Source organism: Larimichthys crocea, chromosome XVIII, assembly GCF_000972845.2.
Source record: "Larimichthys crocea isolate SSNF chromosome XVIII, L_crocea_2.0, whole genome shotgun sequence".
NCBI classification, from domain to species: domain Eukaryota; kingdom Metazoa; phylum Chordata; class Actinopteri; family Sciaenidae; genus Larimichthys; species Larimichthys crocea.
The window spans coordinates 9,984,603-10,002,421 of NC_040028.1; the positions used below are offsets into that span (position 1 = coordinate 9,984,603).

At 38.4% G+C, this 17,819-nt stretch overlaps 1 protein-coding gene across 1 annotated transcript in view; it reads left to right on the forward strand.

Annotated features, from left to right (window-relative positions):
* Positions 1-17,819, forward strand: part of cps1 (carbamoyl-phosphate synthase 1, mitochondrial) — a 44,476-nt gene that overhangs the window by 21,224 nt on the left and 5,433 nt on the right. The window contains exons 27-34 of the mRNA XM_010744442.3: positions 2,030-2,097; positions 4,436-4,511; positions 5,941-6,018; positions 8,661-8,768; positions 8,979-9,068; positions 9,390-9,560; positions 15,334-15,408; positions 15,506-15,604. Coding sequence (XP_010742744.3) covers positions 2,030-2,097; positions 4,436-4,511; positions 5,941-6,018; positions 8,661-8,768; positions 8,979-9,068; positions 9,390-9,560; positions 15,334-15,408; positions 15,506-15,604 — 765 coding nt within the window. The remainder of the gene's footprint in view (positions 1-2,029; positions 2,098-4,435; positions 4,512-5,940; positions 6,019-8,660; positions 8,769-8,978; positions 9,069-9,389; positions 9,561-15,333; positions 15,409-15,505; positions 15,605-17,819) is intronic.

Here is a 17,819-nt window from a genome sequence, read left to right on the forward strand (position 1 = left end):
ATATTCACCCTATGATATCATCAAAACTTACTTCACTTGTAGTCCACAGGCTTAAATGTGTGGCTTCAGTAGTCTTGTGTTCTGGGCTCTAAAGTGTGGTCCAAGGTTGTAGAAATGCATGTGATGGAGGAATACACAGTGCATGTAAGGAGCATGGCCTCAATAGCCCTGCAGTAAGCAGTGTGCTATGTTCGTGTGATTGAGGAATAGCAGATATTGCGTGTGTTTATTAAGTGTTTGTATTCATGTAAATTCCCATTATTACCCATGGAAAGTTTCCAACTTTGAAAATTCACAGAATTTTGCAACCCCTATACACATCGCACACATATTTTATGCCTATAAAGGAAAAAGGTTCATTTTCAGTCAAACACATCAAACCAACAACAACATCATTGTATCAAACCATCTCCTGAAGGTATCACAACGCAAGAAAAGTTTCAGTGTATTAGCGTGTTATTTTTAGATACAAAAATGTAACATCGACACCAAACACCCATTACCTTCATTTTCCTGCCCTATAAGGTCACACCATTCTCTTGAGACAAACTTCTCTCATTACTAACTTTCTTCTTCCCTCACAGAGGCACTGCACCACTTTACTTAGTCTTTTTCTTAGAGTTTTCCAGTGTTTGGCCCTCTCAGCTTGCTTACGGCTATATCAGAATGAAGCACTGGCAGGCCCCTCTGTGGAACATGTGGAGCACCGAAATGTGTCTGCAGTCAGTGCTGAAATATGTCTCCTCCATTACCATTGCTCATGAATTCAGTTACCACTAAGGAGCGATTAGCAGGCACACACAGATAAAGTTCTGTGTCTCTCCAGAGTCTACCCACATACTCTATTTCCCTGTCGATCGTGAAGAAACGGTTCGTTTTTATTGGACTGGAATAGCTCCAGCACAGCCATAGGGAGATGGTTCTTTTGCATCTCTGGGAAGCTATTTTATGTTTGTTAACGTTACTCCACCTGGCGAGTGTACAGTGGGTAATGATGGAGTGAAAAGAGCTAGAAATGAATAAGAGAGATAGAACAATGTCTAGATTTCTTTATTTGTCCCTGGGGAAATTTGTCCTGGACATAGAGGCTGCCACATTAAAATACGTAAAATTATAGTGCGGTAACAGACATGAAATGTATTGTGCAGACATAAATGCATTGAAATTATGATGAGTAGAAGCAGGAGAAGGACAGCCGTTCTCTCGCTGCCAGACTGAATGGAAGAAAGCCGAATCAAAATGGACATGAATTGAAGCCCCAATTTCCGACTGTTAGAGCACTTATGGTCTCCCTTTTTTACTCTTTTGATTAGTTCTGTGTGTGCGTGGTTCAGTTGATAATATGTAAAATGGGGTTTGCTGTATGAGAGGGTTGTTAATATGAGCAACCAATTTGCTCTAATCACGTGGCTTTAATCAAACAGATCTCTAACATTATATGAATTTCCTAATGATAAAGTTAAAACAAAGCAAAGCAAAGCTCAGATTAAAGACTGGCGATGGTGATTTTGCACATGGATCAACTAAATTTGTGTCCATTTTAAAACCATTTTCAGAATTTTACATAATACTTCTAGCTGCCTTTTGTTGACTTCTTCTTGTTTATTTCTTCTTTGTCCCCCTCAAAATGATTTCTTTACCTCGTGTGTTTACTTTTCAAATCTCCCCCATGTGTTAGAACAGTTCAAGGGTGAGACAAATAACAGCAATGACACTCATTTATTTTGATGTATTAGTTGTTCAGTGGCTTAACACATCATCAACTGGTCATTACTAACCTCTTGAATTGAATGCAAAATTTACATTTTTCACTATTTGTTTGCAGTGGACATGAAAGCACAAATTTGCTGTATGAACTACTGTACACAAAGTGTATTACACATTGTAAAGGTAGCTTTTTCAATATTTGTCCTTGAAGAACTTAACTTGGCTGTTTTTCAAATGGCTCCAACGTGTGACACTATCACTATCATGGAAAATTAAAAAATAAAAGCTAACAACAATCTGCTGTGTTTTTCTCTCTTCACAGGAAGATGCGTTTACCTTTGCCAACCAGGTGGGCTACCCCTGTCTGCTGCGCCCCTCCTATGTTCTCAGGTAAGTTTTTAGTACACATCATAAACAGTAATGAGAATATTTTATGTATTTTATTTTAAAAAATTGGAACAAACTGCATAACATTATAGAAATTGTTTTCTGGTCAATAAAGTATATTAACAAAAGCAGGGAAGAAAACAATGCAGTCCTGTTAGCAAAGGCATGAAAGAAAAAATATCCAGTTGACTTTCCTAATGACTAATCCTCAGACTTATTGCTAACTGAGTAAAATACAATTTTAATTATGCTGATTAATGAACTTTAGTCACATTACAGCTCATCCAATGTTGCAGTGACACTTTTGTCCAGCAGATGTCGTGATGAGACCCTGTATTCAGCAGTGTTTTGTCACTGAGACCAAACTTGCATAAAGGAGTTTCGAGTATAGTTTTACACGCAAGCTGAGCTTTTGTTTCAAAAGGGAATCTGCCTGTGCGTGTTAAAGATGGTGGGAAACCCTGAGTGTGATGCACTAGGTCACATTTTAAAACTACCAGATATCATTCGGCAGAGGGGTGTTCACCAATATGGAAGTCTTCCACTTGATGTTGTAGTAGCATATCATAGTAAAATATCTTTATTGTGTAGTGTATTTATTATATATTACACTGACCTCCTTTGGATACTTTTAATAAAGAAGTCCTCTCCTCAGTCAGTCGCCAGTATAGGGTGATCTCTCACTGATCTTTTCCCATCCTCAAAGCATTTTCACTCTTTCCACTTTGACATAATTCTTAATAGTTTTTCAATGTTCTTCTCAGCCCTGGAACATATGCACAGTCACACATTTCCTCACCAAACACTTTTTTGCAGCAGCAAAATGCACACGTACAAAAAGAAAGTATTTAGCCCCCAAATTGTGCATGTAATAACTTCAATAATAAGATCATAACCTAGATATCATTTGCATTTGTTACTCAGCAGCATTATTGCTGTGACTTGCCAACACTGCTAGATATGGCTGTACAATGATATGCATAAGTAATCAAACAGTTTTCAGACTAGTTTCTGATTTTGCTATTTCAGCTAAGCGACTTTTTTTTTCTTCATTTTTTTTTATATTAAGTAAAACTGCTTCCAAAATGTCATTCCAAAGCTTAAACATTTGGGAACTGTCTCATTTCTTCACTGTTTACAAGCGCTGCAAAAGCCAATGTTGGCAACACAGTGTGAAATGCAAATGAACAGTAGTTCTGAGGAATTTCTGTCTGCGTGAAAACAAACCTGTGGGGATGAAAAATATACCATGAGTATCCTAAGTAATAAACCCAACCATGAAAATCTCCTTCCTCACTTTTATAAAAGTCCATTAAGTGAATTTATTGTGATGCCTTGTGTTTAATAACTGTTGTATCTGCTGAATCTGTCATTCTCTAAGACAAAGTGATCATAAGTATATTTTGCCAAGAAAAGAAAAACTAAAAGAATATTTCCTACTCTTGTTTTATAACCAGTGTTTGCATCAGGATCATTTAACCTGTGTTCCTTTTAATTTGCCCTCTATTTGCACACTTTTTATCATTCACTGGTAGAAAATATAAATGTTCAGCAGCTATTCAGGCTAGCCTCTGTCCTTCTGTGACCACCACTACCATCACTACAATCATCACAGCTACAGATACAATACTTTGGCTTCCACTACTGCTTCTGGACAGCAGTGGAAGAAAAACAACTCTGTTATTCTTGTAAAAGGCTTTCCATCCAGTGCTGACTCATTTTTCTCAGGGATGTTTTTCTTTGCTCTTAATAATAAATCAGACGCTAAATTGCAACTTCTTCTTCTTCTAAATTACTCGATTTATGTGACACTTCAGAACATTCATGCATGCCTGAATGTAAATGCAACATCACTGGTACTCAAATGAAGGGTCGGTAATCATTTGTGTGTTGGACATATGTGTGCCTCTGAGCAACAGACAGCTAAGATCTGACCCACGCCTTCCTTTGTCCTGTTTCTCTCACCCCCCCTCCATTTCAAACAGGAGGAGAGCCCATCTAGCAGTCTGAAATATCAAAAAAAACAACCACAACATAAACTAGCCTAAATCTGTAGTTTTTTTAATGACTGAGTTCTGAACTCGTTTTTGAGAGCCTGGAGTGCTTTTCGACCTAAATAGCTCTTCTCCCTTTCTTTCTCTTTCTCTCTCTTCTTATTTTGACTGTTTCCAGACCTCGTTCCCGACGGTAATAGTGATGCAACAGAGAGATAATGAGTGTTTTGAACGATCATTTGAAGCTTGTATGTTCTCCTGTTTGCTTGCTTCTCTTCCTCTCCTGTGGCCTTTTGTTTTCTCTCACTTTCTCTCTCTCTCTATCTCTCCTGCTTGCATCTCACCAGTGGCTCTGCAATGAACGTTGCGTACGGCGAGGAGGAGATGAAACGCTTCTTGGAGGAGGCCACTCAAGTGTCCCAGGTAAGATTAGTGTTAACTCTATGTGTATTTGAATGCCGGCACATGTGAGAGAGACATATGCCTCCTTAAGTCAGACTGGCTTTTTATTTTTCCGCTGTGTTGTATTGAATTAACATGTTAGGATCACACAAACATACACACTCTCAGACTCACTCTTGAGTGTTGAGTTCTCCCTCTGCTTTCATTTAACTCATTTTACCAGCTGGCATGGCTGTTGGCCAGTATTTTGTGTACATCTATACTTTACTGATCACCCATGTGGTTTGGGGGCCCTTGGCCTCTTTAAGGGCCTGGACCTGAGCCCTTAAGCAAGCTTGGTTGAATAGAGTGATAATTAAATCTTCTTGTGTCACATGATTTGAACAGTGAAACATTTTTTTTGTTTGTTTTTATATTTGAACAATATTTATTAGATATATTAAATAGATATCTAACTGATATATTGGTCAGACGATGTTACGGTGTATATAACGAAGAAACAAATTCTTGTGGTGGTATTGGTGTCGCTGCAAAGTTGCGGAGCAGAGTGAACTGCGATTTACAATACTGTATCAAGAAAGACGCAGCTCTCAGCAGTATCCACTAGAACTGGTCTGCAATGTAATGTACAATATTTAACATATTGTATTTAAATTAAATCGTCTTTAATATATTATATTTTATTATAGTAGTCATATCAGAATCAGAATCACAATATATCAGTGCACATTCCACATGGAAAAGACTTATTTTCATTCCAGCTAAAAAATGAACTATATCAGCAACCATACTGGTAACTTGAATTTGTCCCTTTAAATTTATAACCCTTCGCTTTGATTTAAGTGTACCAGTGTCTAAATAAGATAAGCAGTTTGCAGTAATCTTAATATAAAGCCCTCATTTGACAAAAAAGTTATCAGAATTAATATTTGGTGTCAAATCCTTTGCAGTCCATGGCTGGCTGTTTGAGGTCCAAGGCCCACTGACATCAGCAGGCACATGCTTTGCCAGGGCTGTGTTGCAGCCATCTTCACATTTTGCTTGTTTATTATCACTTTATTTGAAAGGGACGGCGAATATTAATACAATTTCTGAAAAGATGCCAGAGTTAGCCGGAAAGGCTCATTTTCATTTGAGCTCAGGTGAATTGGATTGGGGCCAGGTAACAAACTAAACAGTTTGGTCTTCAAAAACTCACTAAATTGATTTAGCTCAGCAGAAAAGATTTTTTTGTATTCACATCCTCAAGGTAAAGGTTTATTTCAAACTCAGTCTTTACTTCATTCGAAAGCTAGAACCACAGAGCCAAAATAACAAAGGTCTCTGACTAAAATCTATACACACACTACACACACACACACACACACACACAGTAAAAAATCTTGCTCAGACTGGGTTATTTCATCTTTCATTCCCTGAAAGAATAACCACTCTGCTCTGTTTCCTGCAGGAGCATCCAGTGGTCATCACCAAGTTCATCCGCGGTGCCAGGGAGGTAGAAGTGGATGCTGTGGCCAAGGGTGGCAAGGTGACACATTACTGACATGTTCTGCCCAGCTGCATGAGCTTTTATCATACTCTCTTTAATGCATCTGTGTTTCTGTGTATGTAAAAGGTTTCACTCAGTGGCTTGCCAATTAAATATACAACATACACCAGACGTATTATTATAGTTATTATTATAGTTCAGCTTGCAGTGATTATTAAAAGCACTAGAAGGTGCTTTACATTTTCTTTAAAGTATGACTTTAGGAGACTATAAATCTTCTACTTAATGTAACATAATGTTTCACAGCATAACAGCCTTGAAAAGAGCATTGTTTGCCCCTCTTTTATTTATACTGACACGCCGTTTGACCATATTTTCATTTATAACAGTATCATTGTTATCCATCTATGTAGCCTGGCATTATGTAGTCTACCATTATTTTTCAGTTTAAATGTAGAGGTAGGACAGATATTGAGCCCAGTAGATGAATAAAGTGGAAGTAATCTCATTCATCTTCTGTGAAAAGACATTACAGCCGAGGCAGATCTGATTGGGAGAATAAAATACATTAAATTCAAAATGCAGGAAAGTGGTGGTACTAAATGAAATTTCTTTTTAGATTAGATCAGTTTAGGGCATATTGAAATGATTCTTGTTTTCACATCTGATTGACATGCACCAAAGATTTGTCTTCTGCTCGGTGTTGTTTTATTCCAAGTGCACATATATTACCATATTATTCAACTTAATCTATTCTGCTGAACTGTTTCCACTGTACAATTCAGCTTTGTAGTATATTAAAACTAGTAATATAATAATAATAATAATAATAATAATAATAATAATAATAATAATAATGTTAGATTATAAAACTTTAAAGGCACAATCACATTTTGTTTTCAGTCGAGCACAAGGTATAACCAGTATGCCCTGTGAAAACAAGAACCCTAATATGAATCCTAAATTTGATGGGAAGCTAATCTTAAGCAGAGAATCTGAATGTGACGTCTGTTTCAGTTTGTCATTTAACTTAAAAGACACATAGGGCTGAATATCAGTGACAAAAAATACCTTTTTTAAATTAGCTAATAATATGACCTAAGGGAAGAATCCATAAGACAAACTATAAAGGACCCAAGACAGAACCCTGAGGCACACCACAGGAAGAGGTGATTTCAGACACATAGGGACCAAGCGACACAGATGATAGGATGAGAACTTTTAATAATGTTTAATATTAAATATAGTTGCTATACAATAGGAAATATTTGGCTCATATGCCTCAATTGACTGCTTTCTGAAGTAGAACTAGCATAAATATGGTATCTGTAAATAAATCCAAAAGGAAAAGTGTTTTTAAGAGAAAAAAAAGTAATGTTCATTTATTAGTTTAAAGTCCCTGTCCACACAACATATAATTGATTTTCAATTTGGAAGAGCATATTATCTATAGCGTATAATAGTCACAAATGATTCAAAGCAAAGTATATCCATGTCTTATGTCTAGAGGTTTTTCTTTTTAAATTAACTTGATTATGGTTGTTTCACTTGTTAGTGGTAAAATGAAAACCCACACTTGTTATTCAGGCTCACATTCTGCCTCTTTCTGGGGTGTTAAAATAGAAGAATTTAAGAAATCACCAAAAGTAATAGAGGCATATTAAATGTTTAAATCAAAGCAGTTTACTTTTTCTATGACTCCTAAGACCCATGATACTTCACAGACTGGTGATTCCTGTACAATAAAGTTTTACATTAGCAGTCACTTAACAGTAAGCAGGTATAAGATATGGCTTAACTGTACTTAAAACTTATATATCTGTGTCACTGTTAGCATTTTAAGTTGAAGTAGGCGACAGAGCTACCCAGGTACTTGTCCTGAATGTCCTGTCTGTTTCTTCTATTGTTTAGGCTGTGGGAGTCATTTCAAGGGTGTCACTTTGAACGTGGGCAATCCAGTTGTATGGTAGATTTTCTCTCCACTTTCCCTGAATACAGGCCCTCCATTATCTTCAGTATCACATTAACAAGCTGCCCATTCATTGAATACCAAACAGGCGTCATTATTCCTGCCCAGGCTGTGTGTGTGTGTGTACACGTGTGTGTGAATGTGTGTGTGTATACGTGTGTGTATACGTGTGTGTGTGTGTGTGTAGGAGAGTGGAAAAGTCAGAGATAATACGTATTAATTACAGGCTCTATCTGAAGAGTGCTAATGAATGCTGTGGTTAGCAGCAGTTTAAATGAGCTAATGACACGGCAGCTCATTTACACACACACACACACACACACACACACACACACACGCTTGTTGATACAAATCTCTTTTCCTTTTCCTGTGGGTGAAGCGTTGGACGTTCTTTTGACACTGCATATCGATGCACATTGTTTCTTAGCTAGTGCGCCAACAAATACAGCCCATTTGTCCTGAACAGACCTTAAATAAGTGTTGACCCGTTTCCTCCAAAATGCACAGTGCAGCACTCACTTGCACTTGTTAACACTGCATTTTTGTATTCTATTTCACACTCTGACAAATGGTAGGTATAAACACATCAATACTGGAGGCCTTCTGCATCTCAGTCTGAAAGATTCTTGTCGAAGAATGGAGCAAGGTTGTAAGAGTTGAGTTGGCTTGAGTAGGAAACTGTAAATGTGAAAACCTCTGTGTGTCTGCCCAGGTTCTGGTCCACGCCATAACAGAGCATGTGGAAGATGCAGGTGTACACTCAGGAGATGCCACCCTAATGCTGCCAACACAGACCATTAGCCAGGGCGCACTAGAAAAGGTGAGTCAAGTCATTCTCATCGTTCACATAGTGACTCTAATTATATAAATTATACTAGATTTCTTTTAATGACCTAATTGATATAACACTTACATACTGTTTGCATTTAAACCTCAATGCATGTTAAACTAAAAAAAGTTCTCCAAGAAGTATTATGCTATGAAACTGTTCATGCCTCATGTATATTTGTTATTTTTCCATCACTCCTAGGTTAAGATTGCCACACGGAAAATCGCACAAGCATTTGAAATTTCGGGGCCCTTTAACACTCAATTTCTGGTTAAAGGCAATGATGTTATGGTAGGTAATATTTCCTCAGGGTATGACTAAAAGATAGATCGACATTTTCACACCCGGTTGCATCAAATGCAATCCACTGGCAAAGTGAAATTGCCTTGTTCCAAATTATTTGCAAAAACTGGATGAAGTTTATGATCAATGTTACCTTTTTAGTTAAAGTTTCAGCCAAAGTACAGCTACAAGAAATATGAACATATATATTTTTTTACAGTATGTCTGTGCACTAGTAGTTTATACATCTGAACTGAGTGTGTTTATCTTTTTGATTCTTTTTGATTGCTTTTTTGAGATGACATTATTTGTATTGTGTACACCCTTTAGGTGATCGAGTGCAATCTGCGAGCATCGCGCTCCTTCCCTTTTGTATCAAAAACAATTGGTGTGGACTTCATCAATGTGGCAACCAAAGTGATGGTGGGAGAGCCTATGGATGAGGCCAGCCTGCCCTCGCTGGAGAAACCCATCATCCCTATCGACTTTGTTGGTATCAAGGTGAGAAGGCAAACTGAAATGACTGTTTCAAGCTGGGAACTGCGTGGCTGGCTTTCTTCAGTCATTATTTGTTTTATTTAATGTTGAGTTTTTATAGAGCACAAAGAGTGAATGGATGTATGTATGGATAAATGTATAAGAAGATGCTTCATAAGCAAGTGAGGTGTTTTCTGACTCACAGCTTAAAAAAAAGTGCCCTTTGAAATGTTTTTCTGATGTTATGAAGCTATAAACGTAAACCTGAATAACCTAATGGAGTGATCCAAAGGTGAATCCACACCATGTCGGACATAGCAGTAAGGTAGCTATCATGATCTGATTGATTGACCTGATTGGATTAAATGTTTAGCACTCAGATGGCTTAGACTTAGACTACACTTTATTGATCCCTTTGGGATGACTCCCTCAAGGAAATTGAATTTCCAGTAGCATACAGTGAAAAAAATACAATATAAGATAAACAATAAACTCTTATCTAAATATATAAAGTAAACAGTAGAGCAATAAAACTCTTAACCGTAAGCAGTAAACTCTAACTAAATATATAAAGTAAAATAGGATCAAGATAAAATAAATGTAGAGAACTGTATGGAGGATGCATATAGAACATATAGAAGACTGTGTATGGCAGACTTAGATGGCTGCCAACAAACAAGTAGCAATGGGCTCCCGATGAACAAGTATATTAAGTCCTAGCTTGATGATGCCCCTGACAGTATTTACATGTACTGCTGGTCCCATGCTTAATGCTGTTAACCAGTTGTCACACTTATGTGGCCAACCATTTGCCATCTAGGTACTCTTGTAGTCAGCCAAAGGTTTCAGCTGCTCATTAAGTGCCCTTTTTGAAGGACCAGTTGACCATGTGTTCAGTCCATGTCCTTGTAGTGAGTCCTTTTTGGTCGGCTCATGACTGTCATCCCCAAGTACTCACCTAATGCCCCTTTGGTCAGATTACGTGACCCTTGGTCAGCCCAAGTTGCTGCCAAAATGTCTCTCCAGTCAGCACAAGTGCCTCTCTGATTAGTAAGTGTTGCTCTGCTTAGGGCAAGAATGAATCCACACACTGATTGAACATATGCCCCCATGTCAGTCTCTGCACATTACTGTAACGGAACATTAAAACATGGCTACATTGTGGCGTTGCATCAGATTTTTTTAGGCTTTTGTGTCTGTGTGTATGTTGAACATTTATTTCAGGCTTCATGAAAGAATGTTCTGATTCCTTAAAGATTTTTTAAGATCAGTAAAGACAGGTGAGTACCGAAAAGTACACAGCATATGGCAAACCAGCACCAGACACTACTTTTCCAAACAGGACTCAAGTTTGTCATCAGCTCTTGCACTTCACCAAGCGTAATGATCTCAAGAAAAACAAGCGTGAAAACTCTTTAATCATCTATATGAAATTAATTTGTAATGTATACGGTCCAAAATAATCACTGTGCCTTTAAAACACAAGCATTCTCTTTGTAGCCCTCTAGTCTATTTACTGATCTTGAACTTGAACATTGTCCAAAGGGTCCAAAGTAATGAATGGGAAAATCCTTCCCTCAGACATTTCCCTGTGCTGCCTAGCCTGTTGTCTGTTTCTGGACAAAAGAGGACGAGTCTTGAATGTAAAAAGTCATACTAAATCAAACCGGGGTGCTGTTTATGACTCAAGCAGTTGTTACTTCTGGCCTTACAAGAAAAAACATCCTTTGATGGTAGATGATTTCTCATAATATACAATGTGTTTTAAAGGGTTTCTCATTCATGAACTAAGAAGTAAACATTCAGAGTTGAGAAAAAGTAATGGCAAACACAATAGGGAGTTTAAATGTAATAGCTACTTGTGTCGAAGTGACTTTTAATTTTCATTACAAGTCTTAATAACCATCTTTCTGAACTCCTTCCCCCCTGATGCATTATGTATGGCTGGAAAATTAGTTCCTATGTAAAGAGCCTCACATGTATGATATCTTAATAGGTACTGCAGGTTTTGCTAGTACAGCTTCCATTGGATCACATAACAAAGACAGCAATTACTGCTCCATCCCTCTACCTAAGCATGATTGGGATGTGGGGGGGGGGGGGTAATAGTAGGTGCTTTCTCGTACCGGCTGGGAGGCTTACTTCTTAGATTGGATGTGAGAGAGTTTACGTGTCGCCAGCTGTTCCAAAGCTATTTTTTTTCCAAAGTAATTTCTCCCTCTAATTACAACAGAGCTGCTGTAACAATGGCTGTAGTTTGGAGCCAATCACGCAGGTATAATCCCCCACTCTCCCCCCACCACGTAAAGTTTTCAATTTCTAGCCTGCATAGTGGTGAGGAATATTAATCAGAGCTCTGAATACTCCAGGCACCAGGCTTAAAAGACTTCCAGAGTTTACTTGGGAGTCTATGATACAGATTCATACCCCCTGACTAATATGGTCCTCGTTGGAAACCCTTCCAGAATACATGACGATTGTTTAATGAAATAGTGCGACTGCAGTTAATTTCTTCCTGTTTAACACATTATTGCTGCCTCAATATCAAGCCCCCTTTGTAAACACACTGTGATGTCTGAAACCATTATCCAGTCTTAGTAGCCTGAAGTCTGTGTCATCAAACTGCACTCCTCTGCCTTCATCCTTATTGTCCTCATTGTATCATCACAAGGCATAAGTCATTGCCATCCAGAGAGACCATCTTCATTTATCTGTCTCGTTCTCTCTCATCCTCACTTTGTTGCTCTTGCTGTCTCTTTCCTCTTCCCTGACACTCCCTCATTTGAGGCTACGTTGTTTTCCTTTCACTAACAAGTCCCCTTTGTGTAATTTCTGTCACTATATACAAACTCATAGGAACAATAACACAGTTGTATTTATGATGCTGAGAGGAAGAAGAGCACGAAAACAACATTTGAGGAGGAGGAAGTGGATTTGGTTTCAGTCCCCAGTGCACACTTACTTGCTGAAGAAAAATAACTTCCAAAAGTTGAAAGTTTTGTCCTCTTGACCATGGCATAAAGGACATCATGATGACTTTTGAGATACAGTAGACACATTTTTTGTGAGCCCAGTGACTCGAGGAAACATCCTACTGGACTTGAATTGTCTGCTTTTAGTTTGCACGCTCTATTATCACATTGCACCTAGTTTTCTCAGCACACACTCCCACCATGGTCTGGCACATATACGTACATATGATACATTGAAAAATGTTACTCAACGAGATGTGTACTCTGACTGTTGTAATGTGTCATTAAATATAGAACTTTATTGCTTCATATCATTCTTTGACATCTTTTGAACTTTTCGAGGTTCACTAATGTTGTTTAAAGTTTTACCCTTTTTGCTAGACTTTTTCTGACTTTCAGACAGTTATGTGCATCAGGGATGTTAATATTAAAGGCATGTACTCTAGCTGCTGATGTGGTTTTCTGAACAGGAAAATAACAACTTAATTAAGCTGCTTTCTAACCCAACTTTCTCTTTATTCATAAATTAGACCTTAACACCATCAAAACTCCTACTACTGACATCTGTGTCTGCATAGTGCACACAGAGTCAACAACAACAACTTAATATATAATAGTAAAGTTCCTAATTATGCTAATGAAACCACCTCAAGTACCCTAGCGCCCATTTGCAACACTTTACCAATGTCAAAAGACCCACAGAACCAACTAGCTACACACCGGCCAAATACAGACCTCAATCTAGCAATCACGTAGCAGTATGTTTAGTAATGACCTATGATAGCTCTACCAAACCCCTAGTAATGCCCTACAAATACAATACAAAGACATTTACACAGGTGCTGCTTCCGCCTCCAGCAAAAATGACAGTGAGCAACAATGGTATGGGGAAATGTCTTACTTTATTCATTTCCTTCTCCAGTGGAGCTCAGCTGGTGCCCCAAGATAAGATTGTTCATGTTGTGGAGCTTCACAATTCTACTGTCTTTTAGGAGTGGGCGGTCGGTGTGGGATAGGGAGATGGAGTAGTAGTGTTTATGTGTGTTGGTTGGATGTTGTGGTTAAAGAGCCTTGGTTATTGTGACAGTCACATACATTCTATCCTGGAGACCCATTGCAACTGCAGGACAAACCATTATAACCGAAACCACTGAGGTTTTTACAATTCTTTTCACGAAGGCGTGTGTATGGTTTCTCATTTTCAGACCATTTAAGTCTCCACAGGTGTTAGTTTGTTTGTGGTTGTATTTCCGCTTACTAGCTTCATAGTTTTGAGTGGTTGCTGCAGATTTGGTTCTGCAGTTGGTACGATGGTCCCTTCTTTATTGGAGTTATGTACAATTCAACTGGATGTACAGAAAAAAACATTCTGTGTCTGTCACTTTCTGTGTTTCACAAGTTCTGCTCTTTTTATTGTGGTTTCTTGCACATTGTAAAGTTCCCCCTCTCTGTATGTGTTCCTCTTCCTCCATTTCATTTTCTTTCTTGGTTAACATTCTGCCATTTTATCTCTGCATACTGTCTTTCTCTGACTCTTTGAACAAAGACATGATAAGCGATGCTGGTTCCCTGTCTGTACTCCCTTCTCTTTGTCCCTCCTCCCATTAGTATGCGAACATTACATTCAGCTGATTAGATAGCCCGCTTCAAGGATGAATCCCCCCCAAGTGGCCTTTTCCCTCTATGTGTGCGAGTACACATGAACCCCACAATGCCACACCACCCCCATCTCTCTCATTTCAAGGTAATGGGGGTGGTCTGCTTTTTAAATGTAGAAATAAGAACGGCTGTCCACATGGCGCCTCACTATTCTTAATTTGTCTGTAATACAATAACAAGAAACTACTGTCTTGTTCCAGCACTTTTTAAATGCTAACTTTTCCCTTCTCTCATCATCTTTCTTTTTAATTGTTCAGTTTATTTAACCCACCTTTACAACAATTCTCTTTTTTTTAATCCATCTCGTCCTCATTCCGAGTCTTCTAATCCACTCTCTCCATTCAAGTCATTTTATTCTTTCTCCCCTCTGTCTTCTCTCCTTTTCTGAATCAACATGCTGTTGCTTTATCAGCCGTCTCCCCCCTCCCTTCTTCTCAGCGTGGAGATGGAGCAGGCTGTTAAAGCGACTGGTGGCCTGGACTTTAAGAAGCCTTTTTTTTTTCTTTTTAGATTTCCCCTGTTTAGTCTATCCACTTGTAGCACTAATCTCTTTGGTCTGTTAGCATACCTCTCCCTCGTTTGTCTGACGTATCCTTGACGTTTAATAGTTTAACAGTTGAAGCATGAGTGGTGGTTTGCAAGAGACAAAATGAAATAGATAGTATAGGAAAAAAATACTTTTATTATTACTTGACTTTATTATTAACCTTATTATTCTACGTGCATACTATTCAACTGCTAGGCTTGGTTCACTTGTTACTTTATAAGGGACTGCAAGCTTTGTTTCACCTCTAGGTGGCAGCAGTGTCATTAAATCCCTGAAATGATTCAATTTAACTGATGCCACTTGTATAGGGAAAGGATTTCTATTGATTGCCACTTTATTTGCAGTATATATTAGTTTATAATACCCCCACTGATAGTGCTAAACATTTTTTTTTTCATGTTCAATGGACAGAAATTTGTATTTAAAGAAAAGTTATAGCCAAAGGTTAACAGTCATGAGAGCTGCCTTTTTGGTAAACTAATCCAAACTGACTAAATGACATTGTGACTTGTAGTAACTACTGGTTACAGCTAAACAAGATGTAATTTCAGTAGTAGTTTACTGGCGTTGCATGTGGTGATGCCTATTACTTAAAAAAACATGTCCCTGCTCTCACCAGGCACCCATGTTCTCCTGGCCACGGCTGAGGGACGCAGACCCCGTGCTTCGCTGTGAGATGGCCTCCACTGGAGAAGTAAGCCTTTTTTATGTGTTCATTTTTCTGTTTGTTTGTTTTTTTTTGTTAAAATCTGAGAGTTAATGTTTTACTCCTGTGTCTGTTTGTATTACAGGTAGCTTGTTTTGGACCAAACATTTATTCAGCCTTCCTGAAGGCAATGCTCTCCACAGGCTTCAAACTACCGCAGAAGGGCATCCTGATTGGGATTCAGGTAAGACTGCAGCCATCTGGAGGTCCACTTGCTTCCCGTTTGTGTTTTCCTCTTGGTGCCTCCTGAATGCGAGGTGCCTTCTGAACAGGTGGCTTAAATCTTTTTAGGCTATCAGCTTCTTACAGCGCCAACCAGACACACCTTGATTCATGAGAACCTTAAGAACTCCGACGTGACATCAGGACAGCAAAGTGTCATCGTGTGAACGACAGGTTGATCCGTTTGCAGAGCTGGCGATGCTCAGATGAGTAAATCTGAGGCTGTTATACCTGAATGAACTTCACAGACATAAAACTCAGTCAACAGCTATCCAAACAAACAATAATCCTCCTTATGCAACCTCCTATAGTGAAGAGGAAAATTTCACAAAAAGAGCAAAACTAGTTTAGTACGTCTTAAATCACCATTGCTGAATAAATATTTCCCTTTTTCAGTCACTGAAAAGAAGAAAATGTAGCCTGAGCACTGCACTCTTTAATGACACCACATTACATGGGTTTTGGTAATTAAGCCTTTCTGCCACCCTGGGTAACCAAACTGCAAGTTTGACTAATGCAGCTCAACAACAAAGCACTTACACAAGCTGTATAATTGGTGCTCTTGGGGAACTAGTCCACTTCCAAAGCAAGTACCTGGGGTCACATGTGCACTGTAACGTTGCTAACAGGCACAAACACTTTAGGCTGACAGATCCAGAACGCATAGCAACACAGATAAGATTTATCTCCAAAAGTTTGGCAGTAGGAGGATTAAAATGGTCTTAATTTAATTTTCCAATCTTGTGAGACAGTCTGTAGCCTCTAGCTTGAGGGTGGTTAATTTCACAGTTCTACACAGGTGGTATTGAAATGTGTTAGTATGGGGACTCCCTTGTACTATACTCTTGCTATGTGCAGTGTTCCTAATTATTCTGCTTTCAATGTGCAAATTTGACTGTGTTACCACCCGTACATTCAAACAAGCAACACATACAGTAGAGACTTTGTTTCAATAGTTACCTTTTACTGTAGTTGTCCTATATTGGCAGTATAATCCACCATTTGTTAAATATCTCAGCTGAACGATTGTCAGCCAGAGCTAAGCATTTCTCGACCAGTCTATCATGCTTTAGAGTTTTTGACTTTTTAAAAAGAGTGGACAGAGGCAGCTAGAGTAGTACATTTGAATTTGTGGAAGTTTGAGTCTTTTTTGTTGTATTTTATGCAAGAGATAGCTTGCCATTTCTAAGTAAGTAGTTAATGTTCACTTAACACCTACTGTGGCCCTGTTCCAGCATTTGACAAAGCTAACAAATGTATATCAACTGGTGTGTATGTGTTTTGTTTTTTTTTAATAACAATGTATTGGATGACAAAAGTGTGCATGTACTAAAGTATTATTACGTGACTCTGGAGTGCCCCCTCAGCTCAACAGATCTTTTTTAGACTCTTTCAGCTAATTGTTTTGGTTTTCTAGTTAGCAATTTTTACTGCTTTGGTTTAGTCTCACCGCTCTCATCACCCTCATTCCCAGCAGCAGCACAAAAACCTCAATGAACTCTACTTGAACATTAGGCAGCTGTAATGTGCTACTGCAGGGAGGGATTTGTGCTAAAACTACTGCTTTTTTTGGAAAGTTGGCAGACATTGAGGTTGTTAAATAGGACTGTGGTATATATTGAAGAATTGATGCATGTCAGCCTGCAATTACTAGTGTTAAGATGCCCTAGTGTGTGAGTTTATATAGAAAGTAATGGAGGCTGGTGTTTTGATGCATGTAATACACCGTTGGTGTATGTGTGTTTTATTTTATTGCCTTTTATATACTGACAGCAAAATTGATGTACTATGAAGAGGCGTACATAGTGCGTCATGGTATTAGTATATTAAGACATAGTTACAGTCTAATTAGTTGTTGCTGTCTTCCTAACTGTTGTCGTCCAAGTCTTGTCATTGTCCAAGTCTTGTCATCTCTTTCGCCGTTACACACACTCCCTCTAATGCTCACCGTTTGCCTCTGTCTTTTTAATTAGCTGCACCATTTTTGTACCAATACCAAGGCTGGTGTGTCAAAATTGCAAACCAAATTAGAAACCCGTATGTCATATAAGACTTATTAAGGCAGGCTGCAGAATACACAAAACAGATCAAGCCTTACCACAATGGTTTTGGGTGAGACAGCAGTAATTTTAGCAAGCATATTGTTTACTAAGCTGAAGGGCACCAAGTTTTGAGCA